The sequence below is a fragment of the Anabrus simplex genome, chromosome 7 (genome assembly GCF_040414725.1).
Source record: "Anabrus simplex isolate iqAnaSimp1 chromosome 7, ASM4041472v1, whole genome shotgun sequence".
NCBI classification, from domain to species: Eukaryota; Metazoa; Arthropoda; class Insecta; order Orthoptera; family Tettigoniidae; genus Anabrus; species Anabrus simplex.
The window spans coordinates 303,314,196-303,331,033 of NC_090271.1; the positions used below are offsets into that span (position 1 = coordinate 303,314,196).

Consider the following 16,838-nt stretch of genomic DNA (forward strand, 5'->3'; position numbering starts at 1 on the left):
ATTGAGTGACTCCACCTTGACAATACAATACAATACAATATTCTCTCTCACTCTTTTTTTTTTTTAAATATATATATATAAAGAAAAGGGACATGTTTCATCTCTTCTATTGTGAGAAATTTTCAGCCTGAGCTATTATGGTGAAACACATGATAATCTTCATACTAAAATGAATGACATAATATTAAAATGTTGAAGAGTCAAGGTGACTCAGTCTGTCACATTTAAACACAGACTTTTAAAAAACACAGTTTGTGTAAGTCTTAGGGCCAATTATGAATGATAAAAGTCCCAATTGAGTTTTTAATGTACAAAATGAATTAAAAAGATGATCACAGCATGCTAGAAACGGAGTTCAAACTTTAAATACGTCGATGTGATCTAATGTCGAAAACCTCGAGTACGTGAATATCTGATCAAACAGGGCTTGTTTACAGGTGGAATAACTCAGTGTTGAATTATGTGGCTGGGCAATTCTTGCAATGTATCTGTTATTTGGAAGTTCTTTTATAAGCTTTTATAAGCTTGACGAATTCAAAATCAGGATTTGAACAGATCACTGTTCAGCTTATCTCTAACTGCTGTAGCTACTTCTCCGTGCGATTATTGCATATGATGATGTCTTCAAAACCTGCTAAAGATTGAAGCTGCGATGACAATGACGTGTGACGAGTGAGAGTTCCGGGTAGGAAATTCCAGGATAACAACGGAAGGTTCAGTGCAAACCAAGGTTTGTAAGCTGCTATCTCAGTAACGCGGCCTCACAGAAGTGTGGTATATGTTTTTTTATTTCGTCTAACATAGAAAAAAATGAGCCATCATTTAGTAACGTTCATTTTATAGGAGTTGATAACTGGGACACCTTAGTCCTAAGAATTACAGAGATCGACGTGGGGCCTTCCGTCTTACGTCAATGTTTACTCAAGCAACAGATAAGAAAGTGCTTGGTTAATTGGTTTATGGGATCTCTACCGTATGTATGCTACTAACTTTGGTTGTCAGATAGGGTGCCAGGAATACATTCTCTCCGTCTCTCAATAACAGACATACTGTAAAACATGGAAAAATGGTCCCAAATTCCACAAACCACCATTCATAAAAGGCACTATCATGCAAGTTAACATTATATATGTGCCAAAATCAGAAGAAAAGTCTTATGCAATATAAACGTCCAAATATTCGCTATTAAATCCAAAATCTTCAAAATATGCATTATGCATGAATTTTCTCCTAAAAAAGGCCAAAACATGCAAACATGCAGGCTAAAAGAACGGTTACTTGGGATCAGTAAGTCATAAAACAAATATTTGCAAAGTTTGTGAAGCGTAACTAGCTTACTTAAAAACATGCATTTGCATGGAAATCCAGGCTGTATATCATTACATAATTCTGTGCTTAATCTGTAATTTTGTTATTGAATTGAAAACTGTTTCTAATAACTCTTTAAAATCACAGTATCAAACTTACCAACTATCATATTTCATGATCCAAGATGCAAGATATTCCTACGTGGTGGACCAACAGCCAATCGGTCGGCTTCTGTTTCGCCAGTTTTGTGAAAATGCTCGCCCCGAATATCATCGCTACAATATCTTCCTGGATACCATCGTAAGTAGATTCAATTAAATCTACTTTTAGTTGTTTAGAAACAGCTGCTCTATTAGAGATGCTCTCTTTGTGTAGTATATCCAGAAAATTTGTGTACCCCTGTACAACCTTCAATGTAATTAATTTAAAAATGAACTTCATTGTGCCTCCAAGTCTTTCGTGACATTTTCTCCGACACTGCAGGTGTGATACCAATATGAATGGTCCGTTATTGGACATTATAAATTTTCCAGCCTACTCATTCCTGGTTGCCAGCGTTTCACCCCAATGTGCTAAGTTGGGCTCATCAGTTGGTAAATAGCACACCTACCAAGATGCATGGCTAGTGCATACCATGGAGGCCTCTGCGTAGGCTACTTGGAGCCACCGGCAGTGTCATTGCAGTATGAGAGACTTTGTCTCATTACCAAAAATTGATGCCTGCCTGGCCATCAGATGATATGGATGTTGATTCCCACAGGGAACCTGGTAAGGAGACAGTCTCTCATAGTGCATTGGCACTGCTGGTGGCTCCAAGTAGCCTACGCAGTGGTCTCCACAGTATGCACTAGCCATGCGTCTTGGTAGGTGTGCTATTTACCAACTGATGAGCCCAACTTAGCACACTGGGGCGAAACTCTGGCAACCAGCTGAGTTACCTGGAAAATTTATAATGTCCAATAACGGACCACTAATATTGGTATTATAAATTTACTCATACAGGACAAATATTTCAGGTTCCCTGTGGGAATCAACATCTATATCAACTGCAGATGTGACCGAGCCAAAGAACTTGTCGACCATTTTAGCTCAGAAAATGACATTGGTTGAAGCGAAGGGTTTATGCGCACACAAGGTCAACCACACGCAACTGTCATATGTTTCCAACAGATTTCCATTATTGTGTCATTTGTTTTAATGATACTACTATAGTACAAACAAGTACTAGAATATGATAAGGATATAGATTTTCTGGATGTACTGTACATTAATTGATGACAAAAGTTAAGCTTTTTGAATTGTAATGGGGTGTTGTGAAAGTTGTCATCAATCAGGTGCTGAGCAGTGCAGAATGCTCAACCAAAGGAAGCAAAAATTGAATAAGTAACCTAAGTCTAAGACATAATAAAAGAAGCCACATGTGTGTTATGGAACAGGATGACAGGTAATCAGAATATTCCTATGTTATATCTTCATCAGTGTTGGTAGAAAAAAATACATGTCGGAATAATTTTCTTGTCATTCTACACTACGATGTGTGTCCTTAACATGCTCCTTGTCTAGGTAGGTCGCTTGCCCTTCTGAGGTTTACTTAGCTACATTTCTGAACAGAAACAAATTCAAATTGAACCATACTGTTCTGTTCCTAAATAAAAGTACAGTCATTTGTTTCATGTAGAATATTATAAGTGGTTCATGATTTAGGTTTCTCTAGTCACATTTGTGGTCTATGATTAAGGAGTGAATGGCCTAGAAAGTGGCTCCAGGAGTGGGATTCAGACTATTGTTGAGTAAAAGGAGGCATCTCAGATGTATTCTGAGTCAGGGACCTTGTCTACCACAACTCACCAGTTGGTCCTTAAAGTCATTGAGGTATTAGTAAGCAAGACCTCCAGCCTACTTCAGATATTCATAGTGGAGAGAACGGATGGTATTTTAAGTTATTTTATTCTGTGACAAAGATAAAGATAAAGGGAATATTATTTTACTTTCTCAGGCATCCAAGAGAGCTGTGGAAGTAACTAGTGAGGTTTATTTTTCTATTTTTCATTCAGATCTGTATGAATTTTAATGTATGAATGTTCTTTTGCACATTTATGTACCCAAAAATGTATTACGGTATTTCCTAATTTAGATTATGTGAGCGTAAGTATGTTGAGTACTCAGCTCGAAGGCTGGTTGGATCCTCAACAGCTCTACTGTCTGCTGTCACAATGGCCTAGACATCACTAAAGAGGCATACAAGGGAAATGGGTGAAGTAGTTACCCATTGTTTTCTTCACTGAGCCAGAAGTTGCTATTACATACCAATCTGCCAAATCCACTGAAATGCACTTGCCAGCTGACCCTGCAGATGACATTTTCACACCATTCATAACGTGGACTGGCTGTAAAAGGAATGGTGTTACTAACATTGCACCTACCTTGGTCACTTTCATTGTCAGAACCAATAATGAGACTGATGCAGGTCAGTGAAAGTAACATATTTGTTCTAGCCCATACCAAAAGACATAGCATACTGCAAACACAGGGTTTTGCCAGCGAAGCAGAAATTATTGAAATATTTAAATATTATGTTCCTGAAACAAATACAAACTCAATTGTTGGCCATTTTGACACACTAAGGTAATGTTTCTTGTGAAAAGATTTTTGCCACTCATCTGATGAAGTCTAGATCCTAATAATATTGCCATAACCAGCTGTAGCTAAGAGGTTGTTTATAGTGACAAACCTCAATAGGCGTAGCCTTTTATTCTTTCCTTATCTTCACATGTCTAAAAGCTCACATGACTTAGTTCAGTTTAAAAAAAAAAAAAAAATTAAAAAAAAAAAGAGAAAGATATGCCTTCCAGTTAGCAGATGGGAAGCGGATTTATGTACTAGATATTTTAAAAAAAACTATTTTGTCCGACTCGTTGGCTGAATGGTCAGCTTACTGGCCTTCGGTTAAGAGGGTTGCCGGGTTCGATTCCCGGCCGGGTCGGGGATTTTAATTGCTTCGGATTAATTCTTCTGTCTCGGGGCTGGGTGTATTTGTCTGTCCCAACTCTCTTCTCATCATATTCAGACAACATACCACACTACCAACCACCACAGAATCACGCAATAGTCATTACATCCCTCCATATAGGGTTGACGTCAGGCAGGGCATCCGGCCGTAAAACAGGGCCAAATCCACATGTGTGATGCAGTTCGCACCCGCGACCCCACAGGTGTGGGGGAAAAAGCGGTAGCAAAAGAAGAAGAAGAAGATAAAAACCTATTTTTATTGTTTTGTATTTTTTCCAGTATAAAGATGTGTCCATATGCAAGTTGTTAATTTTTGTTTGTTTGTATTTTGTAGGACAGGTATGAAATTGAGTCGGATGAAAATCGTATGGAGGTAGCAAAAACCATTTACACTAGCTTCTTGAATCGAGAGGTACAGTACCATTTTTACTAGTTCCTACTGTTTTCTAGTTCTATTTATAATTTTATTTCTTTGTACATTTAGATATAAATGTAAAAATGAGTAATAAATAGATTCCAAGCTTGAGAGCTAAGTTAATTTTAGCAAACGGTCTTTATTTTTTGGAGGAAAGCAGTAGTTAAAATATCATTTATTCATACCCTAAGATCATATTTTGTAATTTGTTTGAACACATTATTTTAATAGTAAAGTTCAAAGATTATCTGTTATTCAGACATCACAGAACTCAAGAGAATCTTGGGTGGGGTGTGACAGTTCAAAAGCATTGTGTACTTTCTCAGTTAATTGAAAAGTTACATATTCTAAATATTAATGTTAACAAGTTAGAAGAGAATTGTATACAGATTTGGTTCAGTGTATATTGTGCCCATAAACATGTAATAAGAGTAAACTCGCTGTACACACCTTACCTAACTCGTGCAGTGAGACACGAGAAATCTCAGTTGGTAGTCAGTTCTTGAAAATTGGCTCAAATCAAGTGTTGTCATGGAACATATGAAGGATGTAGGAACTGGTATTCCAAAGAATAACCTTTCATCTCACATTTATTAAAATTGTAGGCCATGATAAAAAATCTCTGATTGTGAATAATGATCACTACTGAACTCAATATTATCTGATTGACAAATTTACTCGTAGATATCCATCATAAACAAATGAGGTGGTACATCCAGTAGAAATTCTCTAACTTTCCTCACAAAAGATTTTTAATGTCATCTTCTGAATATTTAATTTTTCATTTTAATAATAATTTCCAGTTATGGAAAAGACTCGTCCATAACAACTTATCAAAACGTCTTCAGGTTTCCAAAATATTCTGTAAAAATTAAGAAAAGAAGTCTTAAATACTTGAATTAATATCTGAGGTTGACATAATTAAATGATAGAAAATTCTATTTGGTGAAGAAGTTGAAATGACCTTTAAAATAATTTTACAATATCTGGAAAATTCTTGCAAAAATAACTTGACTCATTGTTGGTACTTGACCATTGCATGTCAGTCAAGTAAAATACAAGTTCTACGTGCTTCACCATTTAATAACGAAGTAGACAAGACAACATTGAATCACTCATAAATTACACAAAATCACATAAGTCAAAACACTGAAAGAAGATAATGACTAGCTATGACCACACAGTCTAACTACAAATTCATGCAAGTACCAAAATTTACAAATATACAAGGCATTCACATCTTTATTTCTCTGTTTAACCCCTCAGACCCTCTTTTCTTCCGTAGCCGCCGACCTCTATACGGGGTATAGACCCATACATGGTTTCGCATTTACGGCTATAGCGCGAAGAGTTTTGGAGTTATGGATTTGCAAATTGTTTTGTTTCCAAGAAGAAATGTTGGGGTTTATCAGTGTTGTAAAATAAGAATGATGATCATTAAAATGTAGTTATTTTTGCAAGGGTAAAAATTTATCAAGTAAGTCTGAGCACTAGTAATCTCTGCTTTTTTAAAGCCTCTTTACTTCATTCTTTCTTACGTAATAAAATAAAGAAATGATTATCTGAGAAGTTTGTCTTTTCGTGTGATGTTCTTTGCTCTATTTGTACATTGAGAGTGCAAATTATTTATTATATTGTCTTTATTTCTCGGCTTGTAATATTTTCGTAACTCTCTACGAGCGCTCTGTGTAGGCATCAGTTAGTGCTGCTTTCTGTCATATGATACGAGAACCAGTTGTTCATGGTATATATCTCGCTTGAAAGACGATGCCTCAAGCTTTTATCTCAAATATGTATCGAGTTGGTTTGTTTCGTCATAAATGTTATTCCCTTCATTTATTTTCGTCCTGCTACTTTCGGTCTCTCTGCAATTTCATCAGTCCGTGTGACGCGCCGCACTCAGCCATGGTTTGACTGACAGTAATGTGCTTGAAATATTGTATAATTTAGATGAAAGTTTAGTCGGAAGTAGTAGTGACAGTATTAGCAGCAGTGATAATGAAATAAATGATGCGGCTGTGGCGGATGCAGTGGTAAATGATGAGTGACAATGAGGAGGAACCAGTACTTGGAAATTTCGTGTAGGAGACTATTGATAATTATACAGGTCAAAGGGAAGTTTTCAACAGTGAATTCGAATTCCTAAATTCTCTAATAATATCCAGACAAGTCACAGGGACAAACACTGAGCAGTTAGGCCTATCTTATCGGGTTCAGCTGGAGGAAGGTTTGTTTATAAAATAAGCTCGCTCGGCCGGGGATCGAAATATTCAAGGCCGGCGCGCATCAGATAATACAGTTCCAAGGTTGCAGGAAAGACATTTTATCATGAAATTACCACCCAAGGGTGAGAAATACAACACTCAGGGGCGTTGTATCGTGTGTTCAAAACACGGCAAAAAGACGACGTCGGTGTACTGCTGCCAGGAGTGTGACGTGGGTCTCTGTTAAAAATTAAATAATTGAAAAAGAGGTTCAACCTATTCAATACATAAAAGAAAGAAATGTAGTGAGTACATTCTTATTTAATAGTAACTATAAATGGGACCGGTTTCGACCCTAGTCCAGGTCATCGTCAGCCGTAAAAACATGTAAAACAATGCATATGAAAAAGAAAAAGAAAAAGATTAAGTGAACTCTGGATCGGTATAAGATGAAACATAAATTAACGATGGGGGTAGAAATTGTGAGTCACTTAAAAGAAAACAGTACGTAATATTAAGAATGGTAGTATGGCACACGCAATGATAGGCGAAGTCTCACAATGTTTATGAATATTGGAGAACAGTCAAATGGGTCAGTTTCCACACTCTGTCAGGCACAAAGTCACAACACTATCAAATAATATATGAGGATCATAAATAACTTGAAGTCGCAGACGAATAGATTTGTAGAAGCAAACCGCCAGCTCCCGGTGATCAGCGCGGCGCATTCAAGGTCATGCGCTGCGGTCTCTATTAAAAAAAAAAAAAAAAAAACCATCGACCTTCATTTCGGTTATCCTCTTTCAAATTTTAACTCTTGTCTTGCGCCAACTTCGACTACTTCAATCTTGACCTAAAATTTTTTCAATTTAAAAAATTTGTTTTCCGATATTGCGCTTTTTACTATACTTTTTTCTCTTTACAATTGTTTTTTCAAGTCAACTGTTTTCCAAGAACTTAGCAGGAGCACAAGTACTCATTCAATTATACTGATTTGCGTTGTATATTTCTATATATACGTACTTAACTTCCTGCAACCGAGACAAATACTGGACCTTCAGGATATTCTCCATTCTACTTTGGCGTTCGAGACCGCAGCGCATGACCTTGAATGTGCCGCGCTGATCACCGGGAGCTGGCGGTTTGCTTCTACAAATCTATTCGTCTGCGACTTCAAGTTATTTATGATCTTCATATATTATTTAGCTGCCTCTGTGGATCAGCGGTAGAGTGTCGGCCTCCGGATCCCAAGATAGCGGGTTCAAACCCGGCAGAGGTAGTCGGATTTTTGAAGGGCGGAAAAAAGTCCATTCGACACTCCATGTCGTACGATGTCGGCATGTAAAAGATCTCTGGTGACACATTTGGTGTTTACCCGACAAAATTCATTAAATCTCAGCCATAGACGCCCAAGAGAGTTTCGGTTTACTCGGTCTGCCATCTAGTGGGGGCCTAGAGTAAAACGGAACGTCGAAATTGACGAGCAGACAGCCAGATGGCGTCAAATTGAAATGTCTGCACACGGTAGCTGAGGCCATACGATTATTATTATTATTATTATTATTATTATTATTATTATTATTATTATATATTATTTGATAGTGTTGTGACTTTGTGCCTGACAGAGTGTGGAAACTGACCCATTTGACCGTTCTCCAATATTCATAAACATTGTGAGACTTCGCCTATCATTGCGTGTGCCATACTACCATTCTTAATATTACGTACTGTTTTCTTTTAAGTGACTCACAATTTCTACCCCCATCGTTAATTTATGTTTCATCTTATACCGATCCAGAGTTCACTTAATCTTTTTCTTTTTCATATGCATTGTTTTACATGTTTTTACGGCTGACGATGACCTGGACTAGGGTCGAAACTGGTCCCATTTATAGTTACTATTAAATAAGAATGTAATCACTACATTTCTTTCTTTCATGTATTGAATAGGTTGAACCTCTTTTTCAATTATTTAATTTTTAACGTTAATACTTTCAATACAGAACAATGAAATTTTTACCTTTAAGTGGGTCTCTGTCTCGAAGAGTGCTTTGAACTCTATCACATGAAATGAAATTACTAAGGTAATGTGAAATAATTATGTCATTATCTGCATGTACATAGTTCTATCATAAGGAATTCAAAATTTCGTGAATATCAGGCTACTCTTCTACTTGTAGTAACGCTTTAAGTGAATCAATGTATTTCAGTCGCGCGTAGTTGAAATCTCATCCGGCCGCGGGGTAGGAAGCTCCTAAAATGGCTGCGACGCTGAGGGGTTAATTCAAATCTGTAGTCTTATTAAGTTTATTATTATTATTATTATTATTATTATATATAATTCGCTGGGGCCATCAAGGACCACGTTAAGTCTTGTTGCATTTGACACTGAACTTGGCCTTCTTTAAAGCCCAAATTTCCCTCATTCTTTGTGAGTGGGCCTGCTTACGCTCCTCTGTCCATGGGGCACCGTGTCTTCTCTTCAGTTGCTCGTCTCGGTTTAGCCTGTTCGTCAATATTTTCTTGCGGAAGAGATCTCTGTTAAGGGCATTTTCAGCTGAGATATGTAGCATTTGCAGGTCTTCTTTGGTATTTCTAAACCAGGGAATTGTGGTTTTGGGGTTTGAATCAAAAAAGTGAAATATTTCTTTAGTTAACTTTCTTCCGTCCATTCTTTTCAGATGACTGTAAAATCGTGCCCGTCTTTTTCTGATTGTGTCGGTAATTTTCTCTATTTTGCTGTAGACTTCCTTGTTGGATCTTTTTTGATGGATTCCATTTCTGTACTTTGATCCCAAGATTCCTCTCACAATTTTGCGTTCTCTTTTCTCCAGTTCTTCAAGGAGTCCTTTGTTGGCATTTAGAGACAGGGTTTCGGCTGCATATAGAACTACTGGCTTCAGAACTGTTTCATAGTGACGTATCTTGGTGTTTTGGGAAAGGCATTTTTTGTTGTAGATTGTGCGGGATGTTTGGTAGGCTATTTCAAGTTTGCGTACTCGCTTCTGAAGTGCTTCTTTGTCCAGTCCATTTTTCATGATGATCTCACCCAGGTATTTGAATTTGTCTACTCGGGTGATGTCCCTGTATTTTGTGTGGAGTTTTGGTGGAGCCTCTTTGATGTTAGTCATTACTTCTGTTTTCTCAAACGATATCTGCAAACCAGTTTGTTCGGCAATTTCCTTTAAAATTTCAACTTGAGCTCTAGCGGTTTCTATGTCGTTTGAGAGAACAGCAATATCATCAGCAAATGCTAAGCAGTCTGTTGCGATCCCCTTGGATTTGGTTCCTATCCTCGATGGACTGTAGTTGGTTTCCTGTAATCTCACCTGCCAGGTTCTGATGATCTTTTCAAGAACACAGTTGAAGAGTATCTGGGATAGCCCATCACCTTGTCGGACTCCTGTTTTGATGTCAAAGGAATGCGAGAGACATCCGTGGAACTTCACCTTGGATTTTGTATCGGTCAGGGTGGCTCTAATTAATGCCAGCAGTTTCAAATCCACTCCAAATTCATTTAAGATGTTTAGCAGGACTTCCCGGTCAATGGAGTCGTACGCTTTCTTAAAGTCCACAAAGACAGACACATACTGCTTGGACCTTAGTGTACAATATCTGATGCTCGTTTTGAGATTTTGGATCTGTTCAGCTGTTGAGCGACCTTTTCTGAACCCTCCTTGGTATTCACCTGTTTGATGTTCGACTTGTGCTTCCAAACGCTCCAGGATGGCAAGTGATAGAATTTTGTAAGTCACGGGTAGCAAAGAAATTCCTCTGTAGTTGTTGATGTTCTTCATGCTGCCTTTTTCTGTGTAATGGATGGATCAAAGCTATTTTCCAATCTTCGGGTAGGGTCTCCTTGTTCCAAATTTCTTCTATTTGCTTTTGCAAGATATCAAGTGATTCTTCTGGGGCATATTTCCATAGTTCTGCTACTACTGAGTCTTCCCCCGGCGCTTTGTTATTTTTGAGATGGGCAATGTGGCGCTTGATTTCATCTCTGTCGGGTGGTCTGGAATCTGGGTACCTGAGTAAGGGTTCCTTGGTCTCAATGGCTCTTTGCGGTTTTGAGCAATTGAGTAAATTCTTGAAGTAATCTGCCAGAATGCTGCAATTTTCTTCATTTGATGTCGCCAGTGTGCCGTCCTTTCGCTCAAAGCATAGAGATGGTGGTTTATAGCCAGTGAGTTTGCGTTTGAAGGCTCTGTACTACTCTCTGCTTTCATTCTTCCTAAAATTTTGTTCTATCTTTTCAATGAGAGATTTTTCATATTTACGTTTCTCAGTTTTGAACACCCTAGCTGCTTGGGCACGTTGTGTTTTGTAGATTTCCCAATCATTTTCTGATTTCGTAGAGTAGTACTATTTCCACGCATTGAGTCTTTCTTGGAGGAGTGATTCGCAGGTACCATTCCACCAGGCATGCTTTTTGCTTCTCTTGATTTCTGCAACGTCTTTGGCGGCCTCAACAAGGAGACTTTTGGCATTGTTAAAGTCACAGTCATTTGGTCTAGCCTTCTCCTGGAACTCCTCGACCCTTTGCCGAAGTTTATCATTGTCGAAGTGTGTGATCTGTTTGGTTGTCTTCCTTGTGTTTGCGGGAATTGGTTTGAATTTGATAAGAGACATATAATGATCTGAGGCCACATTGATGCCTTTTTTTTACCTTGACATTCATAATCTCAGGGCTGTTTCTCCTGGAGATTGCAACATGATCAATTTGGAACTCTCCGAGAGCTTGAACGGGAGAACGCCAAGTCATTTGCTTCCTGGGTAGATGGCGAAAGTGGGTGGACATGACCTGCAGGTTGTGATTTTCGCAAATGGAAACCAGTCTTTTGCCGTTGGGATTGGTTCTTTTGTGAGCAGGGTAATTTCCTATAACTTTCTTGTACTTCTGTTCACGACCTAGTTGGGCATTGAAGTCACCCAAAAGAAGCTTGACATGGTGTTTGGGGATTTTGTTTAATTTTTCATCCAGTAGGTCCCAGAAATTATCAACTTCGTCTGGATCAGACTTGTTCTTATCGTTTGTAGGAGCATGTGCGTTAACTAGGGCGTAGGTTTTGTTTGCGCATTTAATTGTGAGTATAGACAATCTGTCATTCACAGGTTCGAAATTTGCAACCGATTTAAGGATCTTGGTTCTAACAGCAAACGCGGTTCCAAGCATCACAGCTCCATTGAGGATTTCTCTTTGCGCTTTGCTCTTGAAAAATCGGTAGCCTTCGGTTTCAAAAATCTCTTCATCTGGGTACCTTGTTTCCTGTAGGGCCATTATGGATATCTGATTTTCGTGAAGAGCTTTGGTGAGGGTTTTCAGCTTGCCAGTTTGTGTAAATGAATTTATGTTGAAAGTTGCTAGAAAGGTTTTAGATTTTGGCCTGTTTTTTTGACTCTTCAGGGTACACCGAGACGCTCCGACTCGTCTCTTGCATGATGTTGAGTCTCCCCCAGAATCCGAATGAGACTTGTGCGCCATGGCATTCACGATGAGGGATTTATCCAAAGATTTACCCCCTGGGGTATGTTTCTTGAAATGTTGTGCCATCATGCTTTTTGACTTGACTTTGCTTTGGATGGGTACCCATCCTTTTACAACTAGGGTTGTTAGCGCTAGAGGTTGCCTCAAGATGTTTTCTGGCTTCTGGTCATTTACCAGTCTTCGCCGTAACCCTGGCAAGGGACCAATTTTTTTTTCACGGTGGTATTTTATTTCCCTACTACCCTCTGACTCTGTTGGCGGCAGAGCCAGCGAGCTTCCCCAATTCCAATGGGACGTGCCCGATGGAGGTAACCGGTAAATCCCCACACGGGTATTATTATTATTATTATTATTATTATTATCATTGGCATAAAATTGTGATCAACATCATTGGGTTATATGTACTGAAAAGAAGTGAAATCCATCTCTACTAATTTTATTGTACAATTCAGCATCAGTGACAACTTTAAAAGCCATTCTTTTCGAAATAGCAATTGGATGTAACCAGTTTAGACTTGTGAAGATTTAATATACACCTGCCATACATGGCAAGGAAATATTCATGATAAATCATCATAATTAACTTCATACCACATTAAATCTTATTAAGAAGACCTTGTCTATCTGAATGCATCATTATTTAACCATGGGTAATTAAATTTTCAATTAAATGCTCACTTGATCCCAACAATTCATGTGATAAAATTCCACAATGTCAATATATCCAAGAGCATAGCGCAAAATTCCAATTATGCGATTCCCAATGGCCACTATTACAATGCAATAAAATATCATTCAATGAAGTCATTAACTCTCATAGTACGAACATTCTAAATCAACGTTGAATGTCATACGCAATTCAACACACTCCTCGCAATATACGGCTCAAAATCACAAGGTTAACCATATTATATTTGGCCCTATGGATGCATTTCAATTTATGTTCATTATTATTAGGTCCTATACTCTCATTAAATTAGAACGAGGTTTATTTATGTCGATTGTGAATTATGTTAGACCGCGTGGTTCCAAATATTCTGGAAGATTCAACTCTAAATCACAGCCATGAATAACTAGTATCTCGAAAATAAATTAGTCGCGCTCTTAATAATTTATTCACTAACATTTAAATAGCTTGGACAAATTGTTTAATTCCATTATTATTAAAATCTGAATTAATATCCCCTTATCAACAACCTAGGATTTAATTTGTGAAGAATTCATTTATTGTCCTCATGACTGTCCATGTCATCTAGCGGAAAACTCATCAAGAAGAAAACGTAAAAATTTGCTATATTCTGAAATACCGTATTTACCCGAATAATCCCCGCCGTCGAATAATGCCCGCACCCTCATTTTAGGAAGGCTCATTTTGCAAAAAAAATTAAATGAACTAAAATTCCTTCCATCGAAAGAGTAACGCAGACATAAACGAACATTTCGTATCACTCCGCGAGGTGCACGTGGTCTTTACGCAAATATGAACGTGTAAATTTACGGATATAGGTGCTTTGCCTGAGATGATAAAAATACATTATCACTGCTATGAAATATATTTTTCATGAAAATGAGCAAGTAGGCCTACGTTTTTTTCATCGAGTTATATCTTTAATTCCAAAGCGATGACCTATATTTTTCGTGGGCTTAAAAGTTTCCTGAAAGTCCAAATTAATTTTTAACATCAAACCCCGAGAAAGTGTTGAGGGAAATTTTCGAAAGAAGGTAAATGGAAGTTAAGAGAAATGAAAGGTGAAGCGCAGAGAGCATAACAGCCCGAAAGTGTAAACATTTTTTTATCCAATTATATCTTGAATTCCAAAGCTTAAAAGTTTCCTGAAAGTCTAAATTAATTTTTAACGTCAAACCCCGAGAAAGTGTTGAAGGAAGTTTTCGAAAGAAGGTAAATGGAAGTTGAGAGAAATGAAAGGCAAAGTGCAGAGAGCATAACAGCCCAAAGTGTAAACATTTTTTTCCTCCTGTTATATCTTGAATTCCAAAACGATGACCTTAGATTTAAAAGTCTAAATTAATTTTTAACATCAAACCCCGAGAAAGTGCTGAGGGAAATTTTCGAGATATTAAGGAAGGTAAATGGATGGGCCAGTTCTGTTCGCAGGCCGATACTACACGTGAGTGCTATCTTCTTTTGAGGCGTGAAGGCCTCTGAACGCCTGCTGCTGCATGCTTACAAAATACACTCTAAATAGTATTTCCCTTGCCTGTCGATACAATATTTGTCTTTTTGCTCTTCCTGGATTCATCGTACACATGCAAATAATTCCCTAAATTCGTTGATTATGATATTTACAAATAAAACTCGAAACATTCACTCGTGACCCGCACAAACAGGCACTTCTTACTGAAATGATTCTATTGTACAAGTATGAAGTATGAGTTCTCCACCTAATCAATACTTTATTTTACATAGTGTCAATATTATTTACATAAAAACAGTACCGGTTTTGACCCGTAAATAGGTCATCTTCAGCTGCTAGAGAACCTACTTAATAGCGACTGTACAGAATAAATACTACTAAAATTAAAATTAAAAAAGAATGCCATTAAATAAACATGATACCACTATTCTAAAATTACTTAATGTTAAGATATATACATATGGCACAGTTTTGGGGTTAAGGGGGTTATTTTCAAATATTACATTAACTGAGGCGGGAATCGGATACAGTTCTTAGAGTTAATTAAGAATCGCTGATATTCAGATGTCAAGTTATCTGTGTTAAATGCCACTATTATGTCCAACGGTGTATGAGATCTTTGAAGTGCATTGTTGTGCCAAAAATATTATGGGGGTGTCGTCTTCCTTAGAATAAGAGGTTCAGCAACCAGTTCACGGACACATAGCTTCTACTCAGTCTATATCACTGTTGAAAAATATGTTAGTGAGTGCCGCTATTCTAAAAAGTACTTAATATTAAGGTGTATTGTACATATGGTACAGTTATGGGGTTGAAGGGTTTTACACTGGCCCCATGATTACCACATATTACAAAAGTTCTGTTTGCTGAGGTTGAAATTGGATACAGTTCTTAGGGTTTATGAAGAATCGTTGACATACTGGTGTCAGGCTCAGATATCCAATGTTAAATGCCGGTACCATGTCCAACGGTTATTCAAGGTGCATTGTTGGGCCGTAAATGTGCGGGGACATCGTGTTCATTAGAATAAGAGGTTTAATAACCTGTTTACAGATACATAGCTCTTACTCAGTCTATATCAATGATAAAAAACAGTCTAGTTTATATTAGACTTCCTTATTGAGGTTTGCGTTGCTGTGCGTGACATATTGAAATCAGTGAAAGCTAGTTGTGGGGACAGTTATCTTCCATCTACTGTTGCACAAAGCATAACTGTACACTCGCTATCGAAAACTAGGTGAGCCAGGAGCGTGTTGGCAACCTTGACGCAAATAAAACCCGCACCCCAATTTTGTGCATCAAAATTTTTTAAAAAATATGCAGGGATTATTCGCGTAAATACGGTAAATATCTAGAAGAACTAAACGTGAACTGTGGTCAATAGTACGCGTCACAAATGAGTCACCTCTTTATTACTGGTAATTAATTCATTTTGTGGGGCTATTTCTGATGAGGGTGGGTGGCATCTGCCGTGTGTAGGGTAACTGTGTGTTATTGTGGTGGAGGATAGTGTTATGTGTGGTGTGGAATCTGGCCGGGAATCGAACTCTGAACCGAAGGCCAGTATGTTGACAATTCAGCCAATGAGTCAGACTTTGTTACCGGTAGAGTGAGAGACTGGGAAGCAAAATTCACTCTACGGTATTGACTGTGGTGAAGCTAGACAAAAATATTGTTCATGTATTCATTCTTCAGGAAGAAAGTGTTTTATTTCAAGAACAGATTTAGCATATGTAAATCCTAACATACCATTTGCTTTTAAACGGATGCAGTTTCCTATAATTTGGACTTCATCATCATCATTTTACAGTTCCAGTTTCCCGGTACGTTTGCGAGTCTCTTCCATTCTTGTCGTGTTGGGATACGTTCTGTTGTAAATGACGTCTTCCATTGTCCTTCCCCGATCTGTAATGTCCATCTTTACGCTGTCCATCCAGTGGGTTCTTGGTCTTCCCACCATCCGTTTTCCTGCCACATGTCTTTTCCAAGTTAACATACGGTGTCCTTGTTGGCTCCATTCTCATTACATGCTCAAACCACCACAATCTTGACAAGCTGACCTGATGTAACACTGTCTCAATCCCAGCTTCCTTTCTAACCATGTCATTTCTTAACTTGTCCAGTTTGGTTTCTTGAATTGTGGACCTAAGGAAATTTATCTCAAATGCTTGAATCCTTGATGATTTGTCTGGAGGGAATGCGGAAAAACCCAGTGTAAAGCCACACTCAAGATAGCCGCTGTCAGCACCGGGATTCGAACC

The 16,838-nt window shown here is 38.0% G+C and overlaps 1 protein-coding gene across 7 annotated transcripts in view; it reads left to right on the forward strand.

Moving 5' to 3' along the window:
- The window catches only part of Gprk2 (G protein-coupled receptor kinase 2), a 228,386-nt gene that overhangs the window by 38,959 nt on the left and 172,589 nt on the right, over positions 1-16,838 (forward strand). For all 7 annotated transcript variants that reach the window (XR_010860778.2, XM_067151750.2, XM_067151748.2 and 4 more), the window contains 2 exons: positions 1,493-1,608; positions 4,652-4,729. Coding sequence is in view for 6 of the 7 variants with exons in the window: in XM_067151750.2 (XP_067007851.1) it covers positions 1,493-1,608; positions 4,652-4,729 (194 nt within the window). In the remaining variant the exon portion in view is untranslated. The remainder of the gene's footprint in view (positions 1-1,492; positions 1,609-4,651; positions 4,730-16,838) is intronic.